The sequence below is a fragment of the Musa acuminata genome, chromosome BXJ3-9 (assembly GCF_036884655.1).
Source record: "Musa acuminata AAA Group cultivar baxijiao chromosome BXJ3-9, Cavendish_Baxijiao_AAA, whole genome shotgun sequence".
Taxonomy (NCBI): Eukaryota; Viridiplantae; Streptophyta; class Magnoliopsida; order Zingiberales; family Musaceae; genus Musa; species Musa acuminata.
This window is the reverse complement of record NC_088357.1, coordinates 8,248,425-8,271,549: the sequence shown is the minus strand read 5'-3', so window position 1 is coordinate 8,271,549 and position 23,125 is coordinate 8,248,425. Positions and strand designations below refer to the sequence as shown.

Below are 23,125 nucleotides of genomic sequence, written 5' to 3'. Positions count from 1 at the left end.
TTATTTCTTTCTCTTTTTTTAGATGCTATCTAACAAAAGGAGTTTGATAGCATGATTTCTTCAATTTTTATGCTGTACAATATATCTTAAGTTGTGAATTATAATCTTAACTTGAATAATCTGGTCACTTCAACCCACAAAGAAGAGTAGGATAAATGTATTTAAACAAAAATCATAGTTATCAAGTTAATGTTATTTTATATAAACAAGAAGAGGATGCTATGTTCCCCTGACATGTTGTGGAAGATCTAAGGTGGTCCAAATTCATTGAATTGGGATGTATAATGGGTAACAACTTATTGGAACTTTGTCAGTACTCACTTCAAATATATTGAAATCAATAAATAATTCTTTCCTTTGTGTTTTTGGGAAGAGATATAGACAAGGATGGAGCTCTGTGACAAAGCACCCCTCCTCTTTGATTGATAGCTTGGATATGCCACTGGAATACTGATCTGACCAAAATGCCAGTGGCTTTCTTGAGGGAAATTGTCGAGTACTCGTTCAATGAAACAAGACTACCACAAAGTGAGGCACTTGATTAAAGTAAGATTACTTTGACTACTAAAGGGGTGTGTGTGTGATGTATGCATGGTGTTGAGGAGGAAGACCAAGGTCACTTTTTAGGGTTCTTAAAAAGTGTGCAACAACTTGTGAAGAAAGAAGGGATGGAGATTATTTGTTGCATGGCGACTTAGAACAATGATTTTTTTTCTTTTTTTTTTACATGGCAATGGGAAAAATGATGGTCTTGCATTAAGAAAAGTTGATAATGTTGAACTTGACTTGAATATATAATAAACAAAGTTAAAAGTCATTAATTTGGATGTCTATAGTGAATATGAGAGTTCTATTAATTCTACAAACAAAAAGGCATCAATTTAGAAGTCTACAGATTGGATTCAGGCTTATCATCACATGACTGTGAGAGTTCTATTAATCTTTATTGCATCATATGGAGACTGGAAACAACTCAAATGCAGCAGCAGTTAGCATCCTTCAGCTTGTTTCTTTTTAGCAGACAAATCATTTTCTGTGAAATAAGAACAACTAGGAGAAGATAGAAATCTTAGGTCTTTGAAATGAATATTAGATTAAGATGCTCATAACATTGATGATGCTAAAACTTGTGTGTTGGGTCCAATCTTTGCACCTCGGGAAGAAAACAAGGCAAAAAGTGCTGGAAGTCATGAAAGAAATCACAAAATAGTGAAAAGATCCTTAAATCCTGGTTATAGAATCATGTATCATGGGCTTTCATCACAGCAAATAATATTATGTGCTTTTGATTTTTTTATACAAATATATATATGTTAAATATATTAATTTCTCTAAATACGTTTTGTCTCAACGTTCATTTACCATGAACTCAAAAGATGAACCTATGTCTGCTGCTACTAATTTGCAACATGGGGTGATGCGCAAGAGGGATGTAACCTTATTGGACATGACAGATTGCATCTGTGCAGCTGCCGGTGGAGACACTGATGCATGCCTCAGCACTCTGACCAAAGAGTTGCAGATGGTTTGTCACTGCATGCTGAAAAGTCTTGAGAAGGGCCAGCTCCTGGAAGCTGTTTCAGACGTCCTAGGAACAGCCATGTCATCTGTGGATCCATCTGCATGCTTTCTTGTGGACTTTTAGCACTAAATTACTGCTGCTTTTAGGCAATTGGGAACAGAAGGAACTTCCTATAAATTGTGCCATTCAAATTAATCAACTACTTGTGAAATCATAGACTGATCTAACATAAAATAACAGATGTTGTCCAAGCATGCATAAGTGGAAGATATAAGAACCTCTTTGCCATAAGGCGCAAAGAAGGTTTACCAAATTCCTAAAGAACCAAACTACAGCACCATGAGACTCTTAAGCTGTTAAGAAGTGCCAAAGGATTCAAGAGGCAAAGTTTGGGCCAGATTAGTCAACTTCCTCCATCTTGCTCTCTTCTGCATCAGCATCCTCCAGCGTCGGCATGTCAGTGTCTTCGACCTTTTCATCCTCGTCGATGCTGAGACCTAATTTCAGCATGCGGTGGATCCTGTTGCCAAAGGTATTGGGGTCATCAAGGCTAAAACCTGATGTGAGGAGAGCCGTCTCGAATAGCAGCAGTGTCAGGTCCTTGACTGACTTGTCGTTCTTGTCAGCATCCGCTCGCTTCCTCAACTCCTCCATGATGGGATTCTCTGGGTTGATCTCCATAGTTTTCTTGCTAGACATATAGCCAGCCATGCTGGAGTCCCTGAGAGCTTGTGCCTTCATTATCCTCTCCATGTTGGCAGTCCATCCATACTCTCCAGTGACCAAACAGCAGGGAGAGTCGACGACGCGATCAGACACCACTACTTTCTCCACCTTGTCACCCAATACTTCTTTGATGACTTTGCAGAGCCCTTCAAATTTCTCCTTCAGGGCTTCCTTCCTCTTCTTCTCATCCTCACTCTCATCAAGCTTCAGCCCCTCCTTTGTTGCAGACACCAGCTTCTTCCCCTCGAACTCCTTCAGCTGACCAACAGCATATTCATCAATTGCATCAACCATGAAAAGAACCTCGTAGCCCTTCTTCTTCAGCTTTTCAAGGAAGGGAGAATTCTCCACAGCCTTTTTGCTCTCGCCAGTAATGTAGTAAATGTCGTTCTGACCCTCCTTCATTCGTGTAACATAGTCCTTGAGGCTAGTCAGCTCATCCCCACTCTTGGTGGAGTGGAATCTAAGCAACTCTGCAATCTTCGCCCTGTTCTGAGAATCTTCATGGATTCCAAGCTTGAGATTCTTTGAGAATGCCTCGTAGAACTTGTTGTAGTCCTCCTTGTTCTCAGCAATCTCAAAGAAGAGTTCAATACATTTCTTGACCAGATTCTTGCGGATGACCTTGAGGATCTTGTTCTGCTGGAGCATCTCTCTTGAAATGTTAAGGGGAAGGTCTTCAGAGTCCACAATCCCTTTGACAAAGCTCAAGTATTCAGGAATTATTTCTTCACAGTTGTCCATAATGAAGACACGACGAACATAAAGCTTAATGTTATTGAGCTTTTTCCTTGTGTCAAAGAGATCAAAAGGAGCTCTCTTTGGCACAAAAAGAATGGCCTTAAACTCAAGCTGGCCTTCTACAGAGAAGTGTTTCACAGCCAAGTGCTCCTCCCAGTCATTAGTGAGACTCTTGTAAAAGGCAGCATACTCTTCCTTTGTGATCTCTTCAGATTTCCTCATCCAGATAGGTTTCTGTTTGTTGACCAAAGACCATTCATGAGAAACCTCCTTGATCTTCTTCTTCTTCTTCTCTTTCTCTTCCTTCTCCTCATCAACATCTTCCACCTTGCCTTCCTCGGTATCTTTTTTGTCCTCCTCATCCTCATCATCTGAAATTTCTTTCTCTGTGGTCTTCTCGGTCCACAGGGAAATGGGATAGCTAATGAATTCAGAGTGCTTCTTGATCAAGTCCTTGAGGCGCCGTTCCTCTAGATATTCCAACTGCAATTCATCAAAGCAAAGCACAAGATAACATTCATATGCTAACATTAATCAATAAGGATTTTTTTCACACGAGAATCTCCAACAAGAGCAGACATTTAGAACTGTCCAATTAATACACTAGGAGAAAACTAGTTGATGTTGCCAAGAAAGAAATCATGGAGCAAAGCAAATGTAATCTTTAGAGAAGAGGGGCTAAGTCACGATCAACAAGGAGTAGCTTATTATATTGTTTCAAAATGATGAAACATAGTTCATGCATCACCAAACATGGACATATTCATATGGCAATAGATCATAGCTTAGGCTTGTAACATAACAAAGATAAGTAAGAATGCAGTAGCCTAAAACTACATAACCAGGAACAAAGAAACAAATTACTTACCATCACACATAAAATCTAAAGTTTATGGGTATAGAAATATCAGTACGAGGGATATAACAAATAACAATTTCAATCCCCTGGTCACTTCCTTTCATAATCAGCTTTCAATATATATCGTTCCACATGCAAATTCGAGATAATGACAGGAAGCGAATGTTCTTATCATGTAAAACACACTGATAAAAAACAGAAAAAAAGTTATAATACTTGCAAGAATTATGGCCTACTGGAAAGTGTTTACCTGATCCTCCTTGAGGAAAAGGGTGATCTTTGTCCCCCTTCCAAGGCTCTCCCCGGAGGTATCCCTGGTAACCGTGAACGAACCCCCGGCCTGTGACTCCCAGACGTACTGTTCATCATCGTTGTGCTTCGTGGTCACCACGACCCTCTCTGCTACCAGATATGCAGAGTAAAACCCCACTCCAAACTGCCCGATCATACTGACGTCGGCCCCAGCGGCCAGCGCCTCCATGAACTCCTTGGTCCCTGACCGAGCAATGGTACCGAGATTGTTTACAAGATCGGATTTTGTCATGCCAATACCACTGTCGATAATGGACAACGTGTTGGTGGCCTTATCGGGGACGATGTGAATGAAGAGCTCTGGTTGGGCGTCAAGCTTGCTCTTATCCGTGAGGCTCTCGAATCGAATCTTGTCCAGCGCCTGTTTAAAGACCAATATCAGCAACAAAAACGAAGGAAAGAACAAAAAATGAGAATTTTTTTTGCCTCGGACTAAGATCTTAAAAGAACACGAAACTTACATCGGAAGAATTACTGATGAGCTCACGAAGAAAGATCTCTTTGTTGGAGTAGAATGTGTTGATGATCAGGCTGAGGAGTTGGTTGATCTCCGCCTGGAAAGCGAAGGTCTCCGTCTCGGCCGCCATGGCTTCGCTCAAAATCGATCGAGGGAGAGATGTAAGCGCTACGGCGTTAGGGCTTCGGGTAAAGAGGCTGAGTGCGGAGGGAAGAAGTGGAATATATAGTGGAAAGGGGGCGCATTTCTAGATCTTTCTATGTGACGTCGCGCATTCGAGTACGAGGCCGAGTTTGTGCGGATCGAGCTGGCCCGGACCGGACCAGTGTTCTACTTTAATCCGTGATAGGCGACGAAATATTTATGATGGATATTACGAATTATATTAAGGAGAATTCTAATTTATTCGCTTAATGTTGTCGTTGCATGTTTGATATCAGCCATAATGTAAATATTATTCTTAATATAGTTATATTCTTCTCAATTGAGTTAGTCCAATTCGAAGTCTTCATTTATTGGGCGCGACCGAAGCAAAAGGATCAACGAGCGGCGCGCTGTAGCCAGTGTCATTCGTTCTGATACTACCATGCGTAGATCTGGAATACGATCCTTACCCTTCATATTCGAGATGGATCGTATGTGATCAAACGACACGACTTTTAAAGCGCAGAGGACCATCTTGCTCATGGTTCGCGTCCGGTTATTAGGTCTGGGATTTTTGTGTGCACGCCCTCTCGCCGTTGCATTGCGGGTAGACTTCGGCGGCGGCTCATGGCGTCGCTGCGGTCCGCTGTGTCCACCTCGCTGCCGCCGATCCGGGCGGCGGTTTCCAGGATGAAGAAGGAGATGGTGCGGCGGGAGCTGGAAAACTGCCACCTCCTGGCCGGGATCTGGTGCCACGGCCTCACGGTGCGCCAGCTGCAGGCCCTCCGGGGGGCGCTCCCCCCGTCGGCCAAGCTGATTGTGGCCAAGAACACCCTGGTGGAGAAGGCCATCGCCGGTACCCGGTGGGAGCCCCTCCGGCCCTGCGCCAAGGGCATGAACGCCTGGCTCTTCGTCCACTCCGACGAGATCCCCCCCGCCCTCAAGCCCTGCCGCGACTTCCAGCGCGATTTTAAGCTCGCTCTCAACGACTTCACCGGGGCTGTCTTCGAGGGTCGCCTCTACGGTCCGGACGACTTCCAGGCCCTCGAGACCATGCCCACCCGTATGGAATCGTACGCGTATCTTCTTGGCTGCCTGCAGACGCCCGCCGTGTCGCTTCTCAGCATCTTGCAGGCGCCCGACACGGATGCTGATCAGGCTGCCGAAGGAGCTGCGGCGGCGGCCGCCTCTGAGAATTAAAAGCTCGACGATTGATTGCAGTATGTTGTCTTCCCCTTTTTTCTCGTCTTTAGCTTGCTGTTTTTTGATTTGAACCAATTGAATGCTGAGTTATTGTTATTTTTGTGATCACAATGGGGGATCTAAATTCACCATTGACTAAAGAAAGCTGTATAAAGATAAATTTCAATGAATAGAGCCACTGGCAATTAAGATTTCTCCCTTAAAACAGCAGCCCATTGACTTGTATAATCTGTTCCGGCACCCCAGATATTGCTTCTTTCTAATCCCATGGTGCACACGGAAAACTTTCGGCTACCGTGGTATGGGATTCAGGAGGATTATGTAAATTTCCAATCTAACTTCACATTGGCAAGATGTTGTATTATCATTAGCATGCTATACATAAAATATGGTTATAATAAGACACAGAAAATTGGGTTATTGATGTACATTTTAGTTAATGACAATGGAGAGATAGTCAATACTTGGTAACAAAGTACATATATCTTCTTATATATCTGAGTTTATGTAAGATGGAAGTGTTTAACATATGGTGTTGTGGTGGCTCATTGTGTCTTTGTGGCCCTAAGTTATCAGGGTCAAGCCAAAAGAAAATCTTGAACATCCTCGGTTCTACTTGGTATATTTGTTTGCGGCTGTATTTACTATGTGATAGTTTCTTTAGATGGTAAAGATGTTTTTTAATGTAATTCAATAAAACATCAACAAGCTGATGTTAGGTTGAAACTACACATCTTTCTAGTCGAAACTTTCGGTTTAAGGTAAATTAGGAGCAATATCATTCATATGGATTGTTCCTTGAGCTGTATAACTTATTTTCTGGTGGTTGAATCAATCACCGGTGATGTTATAAGTGGACCTTGTTGTGGAGATCATGCTGCAATTAGAAGAAGATATAACAGATCAGGACCATCAGGTTATAGATCTAAAGATTCAGGGCTTGTTGGTTTTTTTTTTTTAATGTTTATAAGATGACGCAAGGTGCTCAGTTATTCTTATCAACCAGCCGACAATGTGTTGTGAAGTGTGAACGATGCTGATAGGCTTAGTCGTTAAGATTGACTAGATAGAGGATTCACCATCCTAAGCTTCCTCGAGATAGTATATGCTAATGATTTTTTTATTTGAAAGCTTTGTCTGAGCTTAAAAGATTAATCTTTCAGTTGAGACTACATTATTTTAAATAAGAATAAAAAAGTGGTCTAGTATTGTTTCTTGATTTTAATGATAGGGAAAAATGTTACCTCAGAATTATTATCATCATCATCATCATCATTGTTTAGTTGGATTACATTGTTCTAGCAATGAGGTCCTCTAGTTTTTCTTTGGACACTGTACTTCTCTCCTTTGTAGATCAATCTCTTGTTATTATTTCTCAAACCTGTAAATTTGAGTTAATGTTCTTGATTGTAGCAAGGGGTCAGGCCGTGGTATTGAATTTTGTTCCACTTTTGGTTCTCATCTGGAGGCAATTTTGTTTAAGTTCCTAAATGCAAAACTACAGAAAAATGACCACTTTCGCTGTATGAAGTGCTCAACTGTATGTTGTCACCTAATCTAATGATAGTTTCTGGTAAAAATTGAAATACCAGGTGTATAATTCTTGTGTTATTTTTGAGTTATCCTGTCACTGTTTTAAGATTCGGTTTTATACTTGTTCCAAGCAGACATGAAAAGTGATTAGTGGGGTTATTTAGCATGAAGTGAAGCGTAAAATTCCCAATCAATAGATCTAGTGTTCAAGTCTTGTTGTTTGTCTCGAGCAGACTTTCCTGGTGACAGAATCAATTACCACTGATAATTCATGTTAGTAGTCCTAATTTATATTTCACTTACATATAACAATAATTTTAATAGAAATGAATTCTTGTTTTGCGCCAAACTGATCAAAACTCAAAAAACATAGTGACTTTGGATTGGTGGTGACCGAAAATTCATATGCATGTTTTCTTGCACTATTTTTTACGGCTGCCTTTATCTATATTTTTTACATCATATATTTCATTGATCTAATTTTCATTTATGCATTTGTGCAGGTGATGGTCCAGTTTTGCTTTCTGTAGGTCATCAGTTAGCATCAAAGCAGGTTCTAGCCCTAGCAGCTATGAAGTCAATGGGCTGGTGTGTAATTTATGGCTGTTTCATAAACTTGAACCTGGATCTTACTAAATCTACGCAGACATATGCAGTGGAAAACCAGCTCTCATTACTGATTGCTATTCTAAGGTTTCAGCTCATGATTAAAATTGAGCATTTCTATGGACTATATTTGGTCTGTTATATTGGTAATTTTACATTAATGTACAATAGCATAAAGGATCCAGTTTCAAGAACATATGGTAATCAATAGTTTAGGATCACTCTCATGGAAGTAGGTTGAATTGCTGTGATTATGAGTGCTGTTTGACATTATGAGTGCATATCAATTTTTATAATGGATATGCATCATAGTATTTTGACAGTGTTTCTAGTCAAACACAGTCAAAATGTCCTTGAATAGGTGCATTGAAACAGTGTTTTTATACCATATGCATCATTGCATATGGTGAATTAATCCATCGATAATCAATTATAGTATTCGAGAGAATCGTTGGGCCAGTAGTCAATTATAGTATTCTTGAATAGATTTATATTATTTTTTGATACCTCAATTAAATAATTCAAATATACTATACTTGAAACAATAAGTTCAAAACCCAATAGAAACCATCTCATATACAAAAATGAGATTTTAAATAGGATCATTATTCAGTAAAAAAAGGATTGTTATTGGTTTAGCAATAAAGATAATTAAGGAGACTTTTATATCGGTTATATTATTTTAAATAAATTTATAATATTTTTGGCACATCTACTAAGAAACTATATATATATATATATATATATATATATATATTCCTTCAGTGGCGGTTCCTTCGTCTCGAGTTAACCAACCCGGACACCACTATATCAACTCCGAACTTTGTAGCGATCGATCGATCAATCCCCCAACACTTCTCCTCTTTCCGGTCCCCAATTCGATCTCTTCTTCTACTTCTTCGCGTCGGGATCGATCTCTGCATCACCACAGCATAAAAAGGTGTAATGGCAGGGGGGAGCGAGTCGGAGCCGGCGAAGGTGCTGCTGCCATATCTCCAGAGAGCTGACGAGCTCCAGAAGCACGAGCCCATCGTCACCTATTATTGTGAGTCCGCGTAGAGAAACCCTAGCCATATATTTCTCACGATTCCTTAAGTCTCTGTCGGTACTCCTATCGGTCTCATAGGTCGGCTGTACGCGATGGATCGTGGGCTTAAGATCCCCAAGAAGGAGCGCACCAAGACCACGGACGCCATCCTTCTCTCTCTCATGAACCAGCTTGAGAAGGTCCCGTCTTTTTCTTCCTATTTATCATCAGGTTCATCGCTCGTTTTAATTCTTCAATGCAGCTTCTGTGAGAATTCTGCTGCGTCAAGTACATACGCTTGTGTTCATTCACTTAATTTGGTATGAATTGGATTGTGTGTGTGTTAATAGAATGCATGATAAGAGAATTCATGTTCTGAAGATTATTATAACTACCTGATTCATTGTGGAAACCTGGTGATCATGCTTCAAAAGTCCAAATTATTGATTGTGTTTGTTGGTTACCTTTCGTGAACTGATGATGGCCACACTATTACACTATGTGAAAGAGACCTGGTCGCCTCAGGAGGGCTGGTTTGAGCACATCTACTGTGTTTATTTGAGGAAATGGATGTTTCATAAAAATTAGGGCATCGTGTACCTCTCCCACATGCATAAAACATATAGACGGGTGCCCTGCTGCTAAAGTAGCTACTTTAGTTTCATATGTGACATGTCTTTTTGCTTGAGAACAATATCCAGTGCTTGTTTCTTGTCAAGGAAGGTTGTATTACAACCACTCATGAACTGATGAGCATTAACAAAGAAACTCTAATAAATATGCTCTATGGTTTTACATTTTTCTCAGATCGGTATATACCAGGCGGTGTGTAGGATGACCTGTTGTGTTGTGGCATTGGCATGTGCCTCCTAACACCATGTATAGCCAAAGCCTAAAAGAAATTTCATCGTATGTGTCAGTGTACTGTATGGGTACATTGGCACATACCCATTCGGTGAGAGACCAGCAAGGGTCTGGTACCCGAAATGCCAAACCATGATATTGGCCAAGTGGATCTTTCTATCAAGTCTATCACCAATCCACTTAAGCTATGTTCTCAATAAACTTCATACATGGCGTAGATTTTTTTCTTCATTTAGTTGTTTATATTTTCTGTCAATTGTAGCATTGTGCAATGCATTATGATATGGGAATTCATTATTGATTTAGATTTTTTTCTCTTTGTTCCTGTGGAACTGCTGCATCTTGCTGCAGGACAAGAAATCGTTAAAATTAGGACCAGATGACAATCTTTATGTGGAGGGTTTTGCATCGAATCTTTTTGCAAAGGCAGATAAGCAAGATCGGGCTGGGAGAGCTGACTTGTACTTTATGCAGTTATTTGTGGTACATTCTGTCTTACTAGTGCAGCCAAATTAATTCTGTGGATCTTACAGGAATACTGCAAGAACATTTTATGCAGCCAGCATTTTCTTTGAGATTTTGAATCAATTTGGTAAACTTCATCCTGAAGTAAGTTTAGCAGGCAGCACTGTCTCCTTTATTGTTGTCTTGATTCCTTAGAGTGGAAAAAACTTCTTCATGTCCATGCTCAAAAAATGGGTTTGCCATTTGTAGATTGAGCAGAAGCAGAAGTATGCAGTTTGGAAAGCTGTAGATATAAGGAAAGCTTTGAAGGAAGGAAGAAAGCCTGAACCAGGCCCTCCTGGTGGTGATGACGTGTCAACCTCACCAAGAAGCACATGTGTATGCTTCTTAACCTAATTTTAATATCTCATATAGATAAATTCTATAACACTATTTGTCATTTCCCCCTTCTCGTCCACTTAATTCATGTGTTGGATAATTTTGGGGTTACTTCTGTGAGCTTAAGTTGCATGCAAAAAAGGCAAAGCTTTCTTGCCAGCTACCAAGATTGAAGTCAATTGCTCTCTATTTCTCATTTGAATTTTCCTGGGTCGGAATTTGGAACAAACTTTAAAGTACCACATCTTGTTTTTCTCTTATAATTAGCTTTTGTTTGTTCCTCTATGAGCGTTCTCAATTTCGACACAGGCAATGTAATGCTGCCAGCTTATAGTGATTTGGCAAACGAGATTGTCGGGAATCCTATTACTTTTATGTGTATTTGGCAGATTAGTCTGGAATTATACATAATTTACTTGAGAATTATGTCACTAATACCCCGTTATATACAAGACAGTATATACATCTGAGACCATACTGGAAGATCTATTATATCTTTATGCTTTATTGTAATGATAGTTTAATATAATAACTCTTGTTCACTCTTATTCTTTCTTGGGAGGTCTATTCTTTTTGAATTGGAGAAGTTTCCTATTCCTAAAGTGATTTCACCAAATGTTGTTTTGATGGACAAAAATTAGTTAATGGAATGTGCAGAAAGATTCTTATAACATTTTATCCTTATTTAGGACTTTGGTCCAAGTGAGAGCTTTCTATCTAGCCTACCAGGTGGCGACACATCATCTCCGCATATAAATGAGGTCACCTTGCAACTTTTTACATGGAGATCTGTTTTTTCTTTCTGCCTAAACTGTTAATGATAGATGCCTCTTGTGGCAATTGTTTTTCTTAATTACAGAGTCTAGGAAGAAGTGAGGGCTTCCAGAATAGCCACAGAGGTGCTGATTTATCATCACAGCACTCCGAAATAATTAATACAGACTTCTCTAGTCAAGCACCTTCAACAACTTATGGTACCACTGAGCATCCTACTAATGGTCTCCATCAGTTTCCACCAACAAACAGGCCTGAATACACTGTTTACCCTCAACACTACGATCCCCGATCCTATCCAAATGAACAACAACCTGTTCCACAAAATTATCACTCACCCAAAAATCCTAGTCCCAACTATTGTTACCCTAATTTTCAGTCTTGCCCAAGTTATCATGACAGCACGTTCCCAGCAGCACCCACACATCAGCCTGCTTTCCACCATGGCCCTGGCGTTGCCTCCTCTCACCATTCAGCTCCATCTTTTCCCAATTACCCATCAACTGTGCCGTTCAGTGGCAATGGCAATGGCAATGTGAACCATGCTGTGCCCCCAGCCCCATCTGTTGAGAATTACAAGTATGACAGCAATTACCAGCCATCTGTAGAGAAGATTGGAGAAGCTCACAAGGCAGCAAGGTTTGCTGTGGGTGCTCTTGGATTTGACGATGTCCCTGTTGCTGTGGATTTCCTTCGGCGCTCTCTTGAACTATTGACCAATCCTTCAGCTGAGATTCATTAGGTGTGCGTGTCCATGCTCTTTCTTAAAAACTGCAATTGTATTTTCTGTACATACTATTTGGTTTGCGGGCATGTGATGTTGTTTATATGGATAGTTTTTCTTCTCTAAACCTCGACATTTGTACGTTGCTGAAACTCATGGATCATGTTATGTTCTTTGTATTTCTATTTTGTTTATGTAATATGGTAATATGAAGAGCAGACTTAAGTTTTACCTCTACTTGCTCTACTAGATAAATATTGAATTCTGAGAGCTTAGTATCGCTCATGGACGATGTTTATTGTTTGTTTGTTGATTACTCTGATTGTAGTATTTATCTACAATATTGTAGATAAATATTGAATTCCATTTGATTTTCTAAAAATCAAAGAACTAAAATTAGAATTTGATTTGTCTGATTTCACTCAAGTTCTAGTTCTGGAAATGAACTGTAACCACCAATTCTGGTTCCAGTTCAAACAGTCAAATTTTAATTTTTTTATATAAAAATAATTTAAATTATAAAAATTATAATTTTATTTTTGAAATTTTAAAAAATAGATGTATAACGATAATGGGCACAAATGATATAAAGAAATAAAATTATAACATATTTAATCCAACTAAATACCTCTTTCGATTAAAAAATAAAATTATGAAATTTTTAATCGAATTAAATACTATTCTCAAGATTTGGACCAAGTTTTCTCAAATTTAACCTAATAATTTAACCACTATCCTATAAGTTACATATTGTGGTGTAAAGGTTATTTCCATCTTCCTAGTCAAGTTTTTTATCATCTTCCCGATCACCAGTGCGATTGAACTATAGTCAAGGTTATTTCTATTTTCCTTTTAGAGTTTGTAGCAAAATAAATTAAAAACCATACAATTTCTTTACGATCTCGAATAGAAATTCTATATAATCTAGTCTTATCGGTCACTCTCTTTATATTGCCACTTCATAACCCTCTTACAGAATGTCTAAACCAACTACATAATGTTTAGAATAAATTTTCAAAAAATATTTAAGCACTTTTTTTGGTAGAATATTTTTTATTTTTTAAAAAATAATATTATCATTTCACCCCATCATTCGGCTACGATGGAGGCATTGTTGTCTCCTTCGTCCCTTGTGACTATTATCTCTAGTTCCTTGAGGAGATCCATGAGATGATGGAGATCCAAATCCTCATCATCTTCAAGATTCTACTTTTCACTCTCTCACCTCTCACCACACACACTCATAAAAAACAATTGTTCAAGCACTTAACCTTCTTCACAATGATGTCTCCCTCGTTCTAAAGTAGTACGATAATAAACTTAACGCCCTTGAGATCACAGATGTTGAAAGAGACATGAAGGAAGTATCAAGATCATCACATAAGTTGTACAAGTGGGTGTGTCGCAAGCTTACATTTTTCTTTAATTTATCTAATATATGTAGATATATATGTATATATATATGTATATATACATATATACATATATATATATACATACATATATATACATATATATATATACATAAATATATATGTATATATATGTATATATATGTATATGTATATATATATACATATATATGTGTATGTGTATGTACATATAAACATATATACATATATATATACATACATATATATACATATATATACATACATAAATATATATGTATGTATATATATATATATGTATGTATATATATATATATGTATGTATATATATATATATATATACATATATATATATACATACATATATATATATATATACATACATATATATATATATACATACATATATATATATATATACATACATATATATATATATATACATACATACATATATATATACATATATACATATATATATACATATATACATATATATATATATATATATACATACATATATATATATATATATATACATATATATATATATATACATATATATATATATATATACATATATATATATATATATACATATATATATATATAAAGAGAGAGAGAGAGAGAGTCAGTCTTATTGGTATACCAGCCTTAGCTAAATCTCCCGGCCCACCTCCAAACCGCGCTCGACTCTCCTAGGGTTCCTACGAAGAGGCCAAACCTCACAAGTTTTGGTCGGGGAATCGAAGGAGCTTCTCCGTTCCCCTCACTAAGCCGAAGGAAATCTTGGACATAGAATCGAGAAAGGATCAGTTAGTTTCACTTATATTCGTATGCTATATATCACTAGGTTCATTTGTTGTTGATATTTTGGGGTTTGTTTTGTACGAGAAATTTGTGATGCCTCTTCATCAGAGTAGTAAACTCTCGTTTCCCATTGATTTCTTGCATTTCTTGGGAATTTATCTCGGAAATCTGACGAAGAAACGTAAATTTAGATTTTAATTTATCTCATTCTCTTTGGAATTTGTGCCCTAGTTCTTCTATCCAACCACAGGAACCGAACGATCGAAGGAAACGGCATGCTAGCCCCGATCTTGCGGCTTCCGGCGCCGCCCTCTGATGGAAACCTCGGCCCGACTCCCCCTGCCCAGGTCTCGAATGATGCCCCGGCCAATAAGCCCCAAGAAGAGAAAGAACAGCCCCCTCCTGCGCCGGTCGCGACCCACACGAGAACGATTGGTATCATCCATCCTCCTCCTGATATCCGAGTGATCATAGACAAGACTGCCGCTTTCGTTGCCAAGAACGGCCCGGAGTTTGAGAAGAGGATTCTTGCCAACAATGCTGGCAACAACAAGTTCAACTTTTTGACTGCTTCGGACCCTTATCATGCCTACTACCAGCACAAGGTCTCCGAGCACCGCACCTTGGTTCAGGCGGCATCCCAGCAGCCCTCTGGTGACTCCTCTCAGCCATTGGATTCTGCCCCAGCACCTTCTGATGGCTTGGCTGCCCCTGCAGCTGCAACTGCACCTTCTGATGAGGCTACCACCAAGGTTGACCCCGCTGTTCAGTTTAGGATTCCCCCAAATAAGGTCCTTGAGCCCCCCGAAGCTGAGCAGTACACAGTTAGACTCCCAGAAGGGATCACTGGGGAGGAGTTGGATATCATTAAGCTCACTGCACAGTTTGTTGCACGGAATGGGAAGAACTTCTTGACGAACCTCACGAGCCGGGAGATGAGCAATCCACAATTCCACTTTTTGAAGCCGACCCATAGCATGTTCACATTCTTCACGACTCTCACAGATGCATACTCAAGGGTTCTGATGCCTCCAACGGGGCTAACTGAAAAGCTGCGGAAAAGCACCAGTGATCTGACAACAGTGCTCGAGAGGTGTTTGCACCGTCTGGAGTGGGAGCGGTCCCAGGAACAGGCTAGGCAGAAGGCTGAGGATGAGATCGAGCAAGAGAGGATGCAAATGGCAATGATTGATTGGCATGACTTTGTTGTCGTGGAGACAATCGAGTTTGTTGATGACGAGGATGAGGAGCTGCCTGTACCAATGACATTGGATGAGGTCATTAGGAGAAGCAAGATATCAGTATTGGATGAAGAGGAACCGATGCAAACATCTGAACCAGGAAAGGAAATGGAAATGGAAATGGATGAAGAAGAGTTGCAGTTTGTAGAAGAAGGCATGAAGGCTGCTAGACTCAATGAGAATGCCATGGAAGCAAAAGCACCTGGTGATGAGCCTGATCCTCCTATGAGGATAGTGAAGAACTGGAAGAGACCCGAGGAGAGGATCCCTGCTGAAAGAGATCCAACCAAGTTTGTCATTTCACCAATCACCAATGAGCTTATTTCTATTAGTGAGATGGCTGAGCACATGCGCATTTCACTCATAGATCCCAAATACAAGGAGCAAAAGGAGAGGATGATGGCTAAAATCCGGGAGACAACTCTTGCTGCAGATGATGAGATTTCAAAGAACATTGTCGGGCTTGCACGAACTCGTCCTGATATTTTTGGCACCACAGAAGAAGAAGTCTCCAATGCTGTGAAAGCAGAAATTGAGAAGAAGAAAGATGAACAACCAAAGCAGGTCATATGGGATGGGCACTCTGGAAGTATTGGACGTACCGCGACTCAAGCATTATCACAGAGTGCTTCTGGTGAGGAACAAACTGAAGCTAATAATAATGATTCGTGGATTCTTCCAGGTCCTGCGCCACAACCAAGGCCTGGGGTGCCATTAGTCCGCTCCCTCCCTCCACCTCCTGGATTGGCATTGAATATTCCTCGATTCCCACCAAACACAGTTCCGTATTCTGTTCCTGCTGCTGGTGGGGGCCTTTTTCCACATCCAAGGCCTGGAATGATTTCAATGATTCCATCTGTGAGGCCTGCTCCTTCACCTATTCCTATGCCTTCATCACAGCAGCCTGTTATGATGAACCAGCAGCCATTGCCTCAAGCAATTTCGGTAAACCCACCTCCACCTCCACCTCCTGGATCCCAGTTCACGCCATTGGTACTTTCCCGAACTTTTGTTCCACTGCCTATGCCACCACCTAACGTGCCAATGGTTCCCCCACCACCTCCCCCACAAGGAATGCCACCGCCTCCTCCCCCTGAGGAAGCTCCACCACTGCCAGATGAACCTGAACCAAAACGGCAAAGAGTCGATGATGTCTCACTCATTCCAGAGGATCAGTTCCTTGCTCGGCATCCGGTAAAGTGAACTTTTGGCTTCATCTCTCCTTTTAATCATATTCTATCGGTTCATCACTGTCTGAACAACTATTTATTATATATCACATCACTAGTCCTACCTATATTCTTCTCAGGGGTCTTGTCGGATTTCTGTATCTGTTCCAAGTGTGGATGAAGGAAACTTGAAAGGACAGCTTCTGGAGATTGCAGTCCAATCTTTATCTGAGACTGTTGGCAGTCTTAAGGAGAAGATTGCAGCGGAGGTTCAGCTTCCTGCTAATAAACAGAAACTGAGTGGTCGGGCCGGTTTTCTTAAGGACAATCTTACGCTTGCTTATTACAACATTGGCCCTGGAGAAACACTAACCCTTGCGCTGAGGGAGCGTGGTGGGAGAAAGAGATAATCATTACGTCAAACAGAAAGGTTGCTGCAGAAATTTTCTGCATCTAGTTATTCATATATGCTAGTTTGAGATAATAAAAACTGTTGGATTGTATTTGATAATCTTTTAGACATGTTTTTGCTAGTTTGACACTTGAAACTTATCTCCGCTGATGAACTTTATGGTTTGTAATGCAGATTCACAATTCGGATGATATTGTTTCCTTAAGTCACTGAAATGAATGTGTTCCTCCAAGGGAGCAAGCTTACCGACATATCATGGCTTATTATATTGCTTTTTTAAAACCTTGTTTCATGTATAATCTCAATTTACCACTTCTTTTGTTTAAATCTTACTTTCTCATCTGCTAGGTACCTGATGCAGGTTTCCTATTCCAGTGAATTTGATTCTTCACATCTCTTGGTACCATCATCTGCCCTTCTTCTTTCAGCAAGGAACCTTTGGTTTCTTTTTCATGCCTTTGCAGAGTTTTTCAACATTGTTGATCGAGTATGATCTGAAGGAAGATGAATCTCCATAGAGGCTAATTCAATTAGGTTAATGCAATTAGACATTATTTACCATGCTAATGATGTTATATATTCATTGATTGTTAAGTTCACTGAAATCTCAGTAAGTTATATTACTTGTGAACCAATTGATGATGACTCAATTTCTTATTCTTGCATATGCTATATGGCGATTGTCCAAAGTCTCAACTTTCTTTAGCTTGTTGCCAGCTTAAGTCTGCGGAACAGAGTTGAAATGCTATCATAGGCTAAGGTACAGTTTTTTCTGGCTTGCTGTCTTGGAATTTCAGGTACTTGTGTGTTCCTTTTTCCTCTCTCCTGTAGGTGAGATATATTACCATCCTTTTATTGTGAACCCTTTTTTCATCTTAGACTTATTTGAAAGGTCTAACTATGTGACATTGTTTGACATAATAGTTTATGATATACATGAAGGGTTAGTTCTCAGCATAATCATGCCTCCATTTTATACAGCGGGGAAAGGGGAGCAACTGCAAGGTAAACTGTTTTACCTGTTTCTGGTAATCGTAATTCTCTGAGTGATGTTTGATTTGGTTCTTGGCTATTTTATTGTATGGATCCAAACTATCTGTAGCTATTTTTTGCATTATGGATATTGTTGCTCTGATCTTTAGCGGCAATGACCTGCTCCTTGGATTCCATTGCTAGGTAGGATTCATGCTCTGTGGTAGATGTGAGAAAGAAAACCTGTCTTTCTGTGACTCAAGCATGCTCCTGGATGTCAACCCACTTTTCTTCTTCCAGGAGACCTCAGTGTCAAGTTTCTGCTGTAGTTTGAATGCATTTTAGAGTCCAAGAATTGTGAGGATCATAGTTCTTTCTTCTTCTTGTTGCTTTGTTGGTGTAATGCTTTTTTGTTTTCTTCTGCGATGTTTCGACAGCAATTAATTCCTGGATTTTTGTAGCATAAATCCTTGGTGGTTGTCAAATTCTTGGGTCAGCTTCTCATGTGCGGGCGGGCGTGCAGCAGAAGAACAGACGCATATTGACCTTCTGAGGGTGGGACTTGGGTAAGATTCTATCATGTATAAAGATTCTATTTTAACTGTGTAGATGTTTGACTATTGTATTTAGTTAGTGATAAGCATATAAACCATCTTTTCGTTCCGACGTTATTTCCACACATTCTCTTTATGAGACGGTTTAATTTTCAGTTGAGTTTAGTAATTAACCTGAAATCTCACAGTCAACGGCTTGAAATAGTCATTCAACAACTATAAATTTATGATGAGAAATTAGAATACAATTTAAAATTGTTGTTAGGTTCTGAGTTTGAGGGATACATATGCTGCTGATGGCGGGAGAAATTTTAAAACAAAACCAAATGAGAAAGAAATCCCAAAGGTGAACACTTAGAAAAGTAAATTAAAATTTTACATTGGATATAGAAAGAGAGAGAGAGAGAGAGAGAGAGAGAGAGAGAGAGATATTTCTGGTGATAGAACTCGACATGGTACGAAAAGTAGAGCAACTTGTTCTTCTAAGGATCCATTACTGTTACATTAGTATTAGGAATTAAAAGTCCTACTTTAAACTCAAAACAAAAGAAAAGTAGATGAATAATTCAAAGATCTGACCAGCATACCTGAAGGAAGTAGAGAAAGATGCAATCGGATATCTGGGCTTACCCATGTTTTCCCACAACTTTCTTGAGCTTAGTTGAAGCTTCTGTTCCTATCTCAAGTTCAAGAAAGCTGTGGAAAAATATGAGGCAACCCATCTTCTACCATATCTCCTCACAAACCTCATGACTGTGATCGTGTTGCAGTAAAGCTTCTGAAGCCACTGCAGCCTTGCTTACAAGAACCCTAAGCTAAATATTAACTCATCTCCATGAGATCAACACGTCCACCATGGGCGGATCTATAACAAGTTAGTTCTTGACGATCTGCACCCAACACTTGTTAAAACCCTAACCCTGGACATGCATGGGAATGGTGGTGTCCACAAGCCTCCAGAATCTCTGTGAAACCCTAAGACTCTTCTTCCACATGTATGGGTCTTCAGACTCGGAAGACCAACCATGAATCCACATATGTAGCCATATTTACCTCGAAACCCCTGGAGTCTTTTGAAGACACCATCAACGAACTGATCAGTGGTCTGGGAAGGATGCAGAATGAAACCCTAGAAATAGATGAGAGTTATGGAAGGGAAGGAGAGCAGTAGCAGCAGTACTACTCCACGCACCGAGAACAGTGAGTTGGAGGGGATATAACAACACAAAAGGCTGACACGCACCATGTCGTTGGATCAACCATGGTATGGGTCTCCATGTGGCACGGAGGCCACTGCTATCTGTGTCTTCCTCTCTAATCCTCCTATGTGAGAGAGGAGACATGGAGATCCCTTTGGGGCCTTCAGACGGGATTGGTTTCATTGTTTGCAAAAAATTTCTTTCAACATATTTTTCCCTTCAAATATTACTAATTCAGATTTTGCAAGGGGAGGAAAAATAACAATATCAGGAAAAATGCAGTCTGTCTCATGACAATGCGATATGTGTTATACAAAATATACAGATTATATATATCTATATGGGTAATTAAATTTATACCCAAAAAATGAGAAAAAGGAAATAAATAGGAAGTATATTATATTTGAGTTCCAAAAAAGAAGATGGCACATCAATTTCAGGGCCTAATATTTATTTTGGGCCCTATGGCCCATTGGGCCTTCATATTACTATGAATCGAACCCAAGACGAACATGAGACATCTCCACCTCCTCCGGTGGGTTTGTTGGTGTTTGGGAGCACATAGGTGGTCGCGATGGGTGCGACGCGAGCCGGCGGCGGAGCTGGGCGATCCGGACCTCGACCCTGAGGACGTGCAGCCCTCTGTGCCCCTCAAGAAGCCGGCGCCTTCTGACCTTGCTGCCACTACGCCGCTCTCGACCTCCCGCCTCCCGACCGCAGGTCGGTTGCAATTTTCTCTTCCAAAGCTCGATCCTTTTTACCCATCTGGTTTCATCGATGAATTTGAAGACGTAATTGTTCTTCTTTAATCTTGTCAGGAGCCTAGAAATATGGGAAACATGGCAGACAAATAAGCTTAGGGTTAACCCTTTCCTGGGGAGAAACGAGTGTTGGGCAAGGTGATTGGTACTTCAAAGTTTAAGCTTGAAGAAGCAGGTGAATGAATCTCGAGCAACTTTGGAATCTAGTTTTTAGTGCTTCAGTGTCTCTAAGCCTATCTCAGATATCTTAGATTCATTTCCAAATCCATGACGGAGCCACATCCTTTGCCATAACTTTGATTCAAACTCAAATACATGATAATACACCCACTACCTCCTGCAGATTAAGATGGGACTAAGTTGAGAATGTTACAATCTCCTCCTGAAATCGCAAGATTTTTCTGAAACTGATCACTGATATGATGAACTTGTCGCCTCAAAAAGCATGAGACTTTTCTCTATGGAACTGATCTTATATTCAGCTAATCGGTGGCCATTCCCTACGGATGTCGAAGGAGTAGTTCATCTCCAGGTAGCACTTTCCATCATCATCGATGAACTGATACAAGAAAACAATCGCATCAGCAAATAAATGGAGGATATAGCCACATCAATGTGCTGAGTTCGTTCCTGCAGAACACAACAGAGAACATGAACTTGATTCCAATAGTTTTGGGAGCCTCTTGGCATTGAAATTTTACCTTGGTCCTTGCAGCATATGATCCTCTTGCAAATATACCCGTGGGAGTGGTCTCCTCTGGTGTCTCGTATGTGTATGATTCAAGCCGAGGACCGAAGGTGCCCAGCATCTCTTTTGTTCGGTCCACTAAAATGGAAATCGACTTTGTCAGAATCATGCAGCAGAGGAATGGATTTCCAGAACTCGAAGCTGGCGGACTTGGGAGTAGAAAGCTAACCTTTGACGCCGGTCTTCCATACCGTGTTAGTGTATCTGAGACCAGAGACGATGTTGTTGCTGACGGAGAAGGTAAACTTCAACCTGTAATGGCTACCTTCCTTCAAGGTAAACCACACGCCCTTGGAGTTCGGAGCCACAGGAAGTGGGAGGACAACGTCAGGCCTTCCGGGAGAGATGATCGAAAGGCTCAGAATGTTAACCTCGGGCTCCAAGGTTTCTACGAGAAGGAGAAGTGAACGATGAGATGGAGAGTGCTACTTTGACGAACAAAGTTAGGCTTTTATGTATGTACCTCCGACACAGTTCACATCGACGCTTCCCAGAAGCTGTTCCTTCCACCTTCTCAGGCTCTCATCATCCTGCACCAGACGCCATGAAACTGAAAGGAAAACATGGGATTTGGAAGTTCTAAGAGGAGGCGGTTTAAGTCAGACCTTGTCTTTCTCCATCTGGTCTTTGAGGCTGACTTGAGGTCCCAGATCAATCCCGTTGCCATCCTTCCCATCATCATCTTCCTCTTCCTCCTCGGTAGCATAAAGGGAGGTCTCGCTCATCTGCCTGTTGATCTCCTCCTCCTTACCAGCATGCTTACGCTCGCTGTTCTCCTCCGTTTCACCTTCCCTAGCCATCAAGATCCCATTTTTCTCAGCATTCCCCATCTTGTGCTCCAAACCCATGTTCTTCGAGCAGGAGAGAGCTCCGGTGGCAAAAGACATGTCAACCAGGAAGCAGAAAGCAGGGGAAAAGAATCCCAGCCACCTACTAACGGTCAGAAGCACAGCAGTCTCATCAGAAACCAAAAGGAAATAGGACCAGAGAAAGAGAGAGGATAACGGCAATAAACACGAAAAGGTGGCAACTTGGAAGGTACCTTGCGATGATGTGCAGACTAAGATACCAAGGTTAGCAGGTGAATCCGGCTAAACAGAGAGATGATGCCGCCAAAGGAAATGATGGAATCTAAGAACAAATAGCGGTGATGAAGAAATGCAGGGGATTCAGCTTCCTGCTTCTGTTGTGATAGCTCGGAACCCAAGAAGAGACAAGAGGAACATGATGAAACAACATGGATTTATCGAGAGCAGTATTGGAGAGAACGTGAGAGTCACTTCCCAGAAGAAGACTAAAGATTAAAGAGAGAATACCAGTTCTCTGACCCATTCTTTGGACTGGCATTTGGGTCGGGGGATGGAAGCATGGCTCTGATTCTATTATTCTTTTTCTCTTTTCAGTGATTGCCAATAGAAATCGGACATCATTATGGGATCGGATTGTGGAGCACCAAAGATGTTGTCAGACAGGCGCTGATACTGATTGCTATCTTATTGTCATAAATCCACCATGCTGCTGCTTGCCTCCCAA

General features: G+C 40.4%; 5 protein-coding genes across 11 annotated transcripts; 3 read left to right on the top strand and 2 right to left on the bottom strand.

The window, feature by feature from the left end:
* Positions 1 to 1,689: 1,689 nt before the first annotated feature.
* Positions 1,690 to 4,824, bottom strand: LOC135649783 (heat shock protein 81-1-like). The gene is made up of 3 exons (XM_065168583.1): positions 4,622 to 4,824; positions 4,099 to 4,521; positions 1,690 to 3,472 (listed from the first exon to the last, which is right to left on the bottom strand). Exons 1-3 carry the CDS (start codon positions 4,745 to 4,747, stop codon positions 1,922 to 1,924), a joined length of 2,100 nt encoding a protein of 699 aa, XP_065024655.1. The 5' UTR covers positions 4,748 to 4,824; the 3' UTR covers positions 1,690 to 1,921.
* Positions 4,825 to 5,279: 455 nt separating this feature from the next.
* Positions 5,280 to 8,230, top strand: LOC135649785 (large ribosomal subunit protein uL10c-like). Its single transcript, XM_065168585.1, has 2 exons — positions 5,280 to 5,981; positions 8,001 to 8,230. Exon 1 carries the CDS (start codon positions 5,389 to 5,391, stop codon positions 5,959 to 5,961), a length of 573 nt encoding a protein of 190 aa, XP_065024657.1. The 5' UTR covers positions 5,280 to 5,388; the 3' UTR covers positions 5,962 to 5,981; positions 8,001 to 8,230.
* A 659-nt stretch (positions 8,231 to 8,889) lies between these two features.
* LOC135649784 (protein HOMOLOG OF MAMMALIAN LYST-INTERACTING PROTEIN 5-like) lies at positions 8,890 to 12,568 on the top strand. Its single transcript, XM_065168584.1, has 7 exons — positions 8,890 to 9,148; positions 9,230 to 9,330; positions 10,346 to 10,455; positions 10,528 to 10,603; positions 10,709 to 10,837; positions 11,527 to 11,598; positions 11,697 to 12,568. The coding sequence occupies exons 1-7, from the start codon at positions 9,049 to 9,051 to the stop codon at positions 12,351 to 12,353; spliced, it is 1,245 nt and encodes a 414-aa protein (XP_065024656.1). The 5' UTR covers positions 8,890 to 9,048; the 3' UTR covers positions 12,354 to 12,568.
* A 1,788-nt stretch (positions 12,569 to 14,356) lies between these two features.
* LOC103997740 (probable splicing factor 3A subunit 1) lies at positions 14,357 to 23,125 on the top strand. 7 transcript variants are annotated; one of them, XM_065169004.1, is made up of 6 exons: positions 14,357 to 16,971; positions 17,087 to 17,376; positions 17,533 to 18,363; positions 18,535 to 18,687; positions 18,792 to 18,896; positions 21,560 to 23,125. In XM_065169004.1, the coding sequence occupies exons 1-2, from the start codon at positions 14,812 to 14,814 to the stop codon at positions 17,354 to 17,356; spliced, it is 2,430 nt and encodes an 809-aa protein (XP_065025076.1). In that variant the 5' UTR covers positions 14,357 to 14,811; the 3' UTR covers positions 17,357 to 17,376; positions 17,533 to 18,363; positions 18,535 to 18,687; positions 18,792 to 18,896; positions 21,560 to 23,125. The 7 variants fall into 7 exon arrangements, with proteins under 7 accessions (XP_065025076.1, XP_009417326.2, XP_009417325.2 ...); XM_009419051.3 differs by lacking the exon at positions 21,560 to 23,125 and having other exon boundaries at positions 14,357 to 14,541; positions 14,787 to 16,971; positions 18,792 to 18,993; XM_009419050.3 differs by lacking the exon at positions 21,560 to 23,125 and having other exon boundaries at positions 14,357 to 14,560; positions 14,787 to 16,971; positions 18,792 to 18,993.
* LOC135649986 (rho GDP-dissociation inhibitor 1-like) lies at positions 21,266 to 22,479 on the bottom strand. Its single transcript, XM_065169010.1, has 5 exons — positions 22,198 to 22,479; positions 22,056 to 22,122; positions 21,762 to 21,980; positions 21,546 to 21,670; positions 21,266 to 21,403 (listed from the first exon to the last, which is right to left on the bottom strand). The coding sequence occupies exons 1-5, from the start codon at positions 22,477 to 22,479 to the stop codon at positions 21,323 to 21,325; spliced, it is 774 nt and encodes a 257-aa protein (XP_065025082.1). The 3' UTR covers positions 21,266 to 21,322.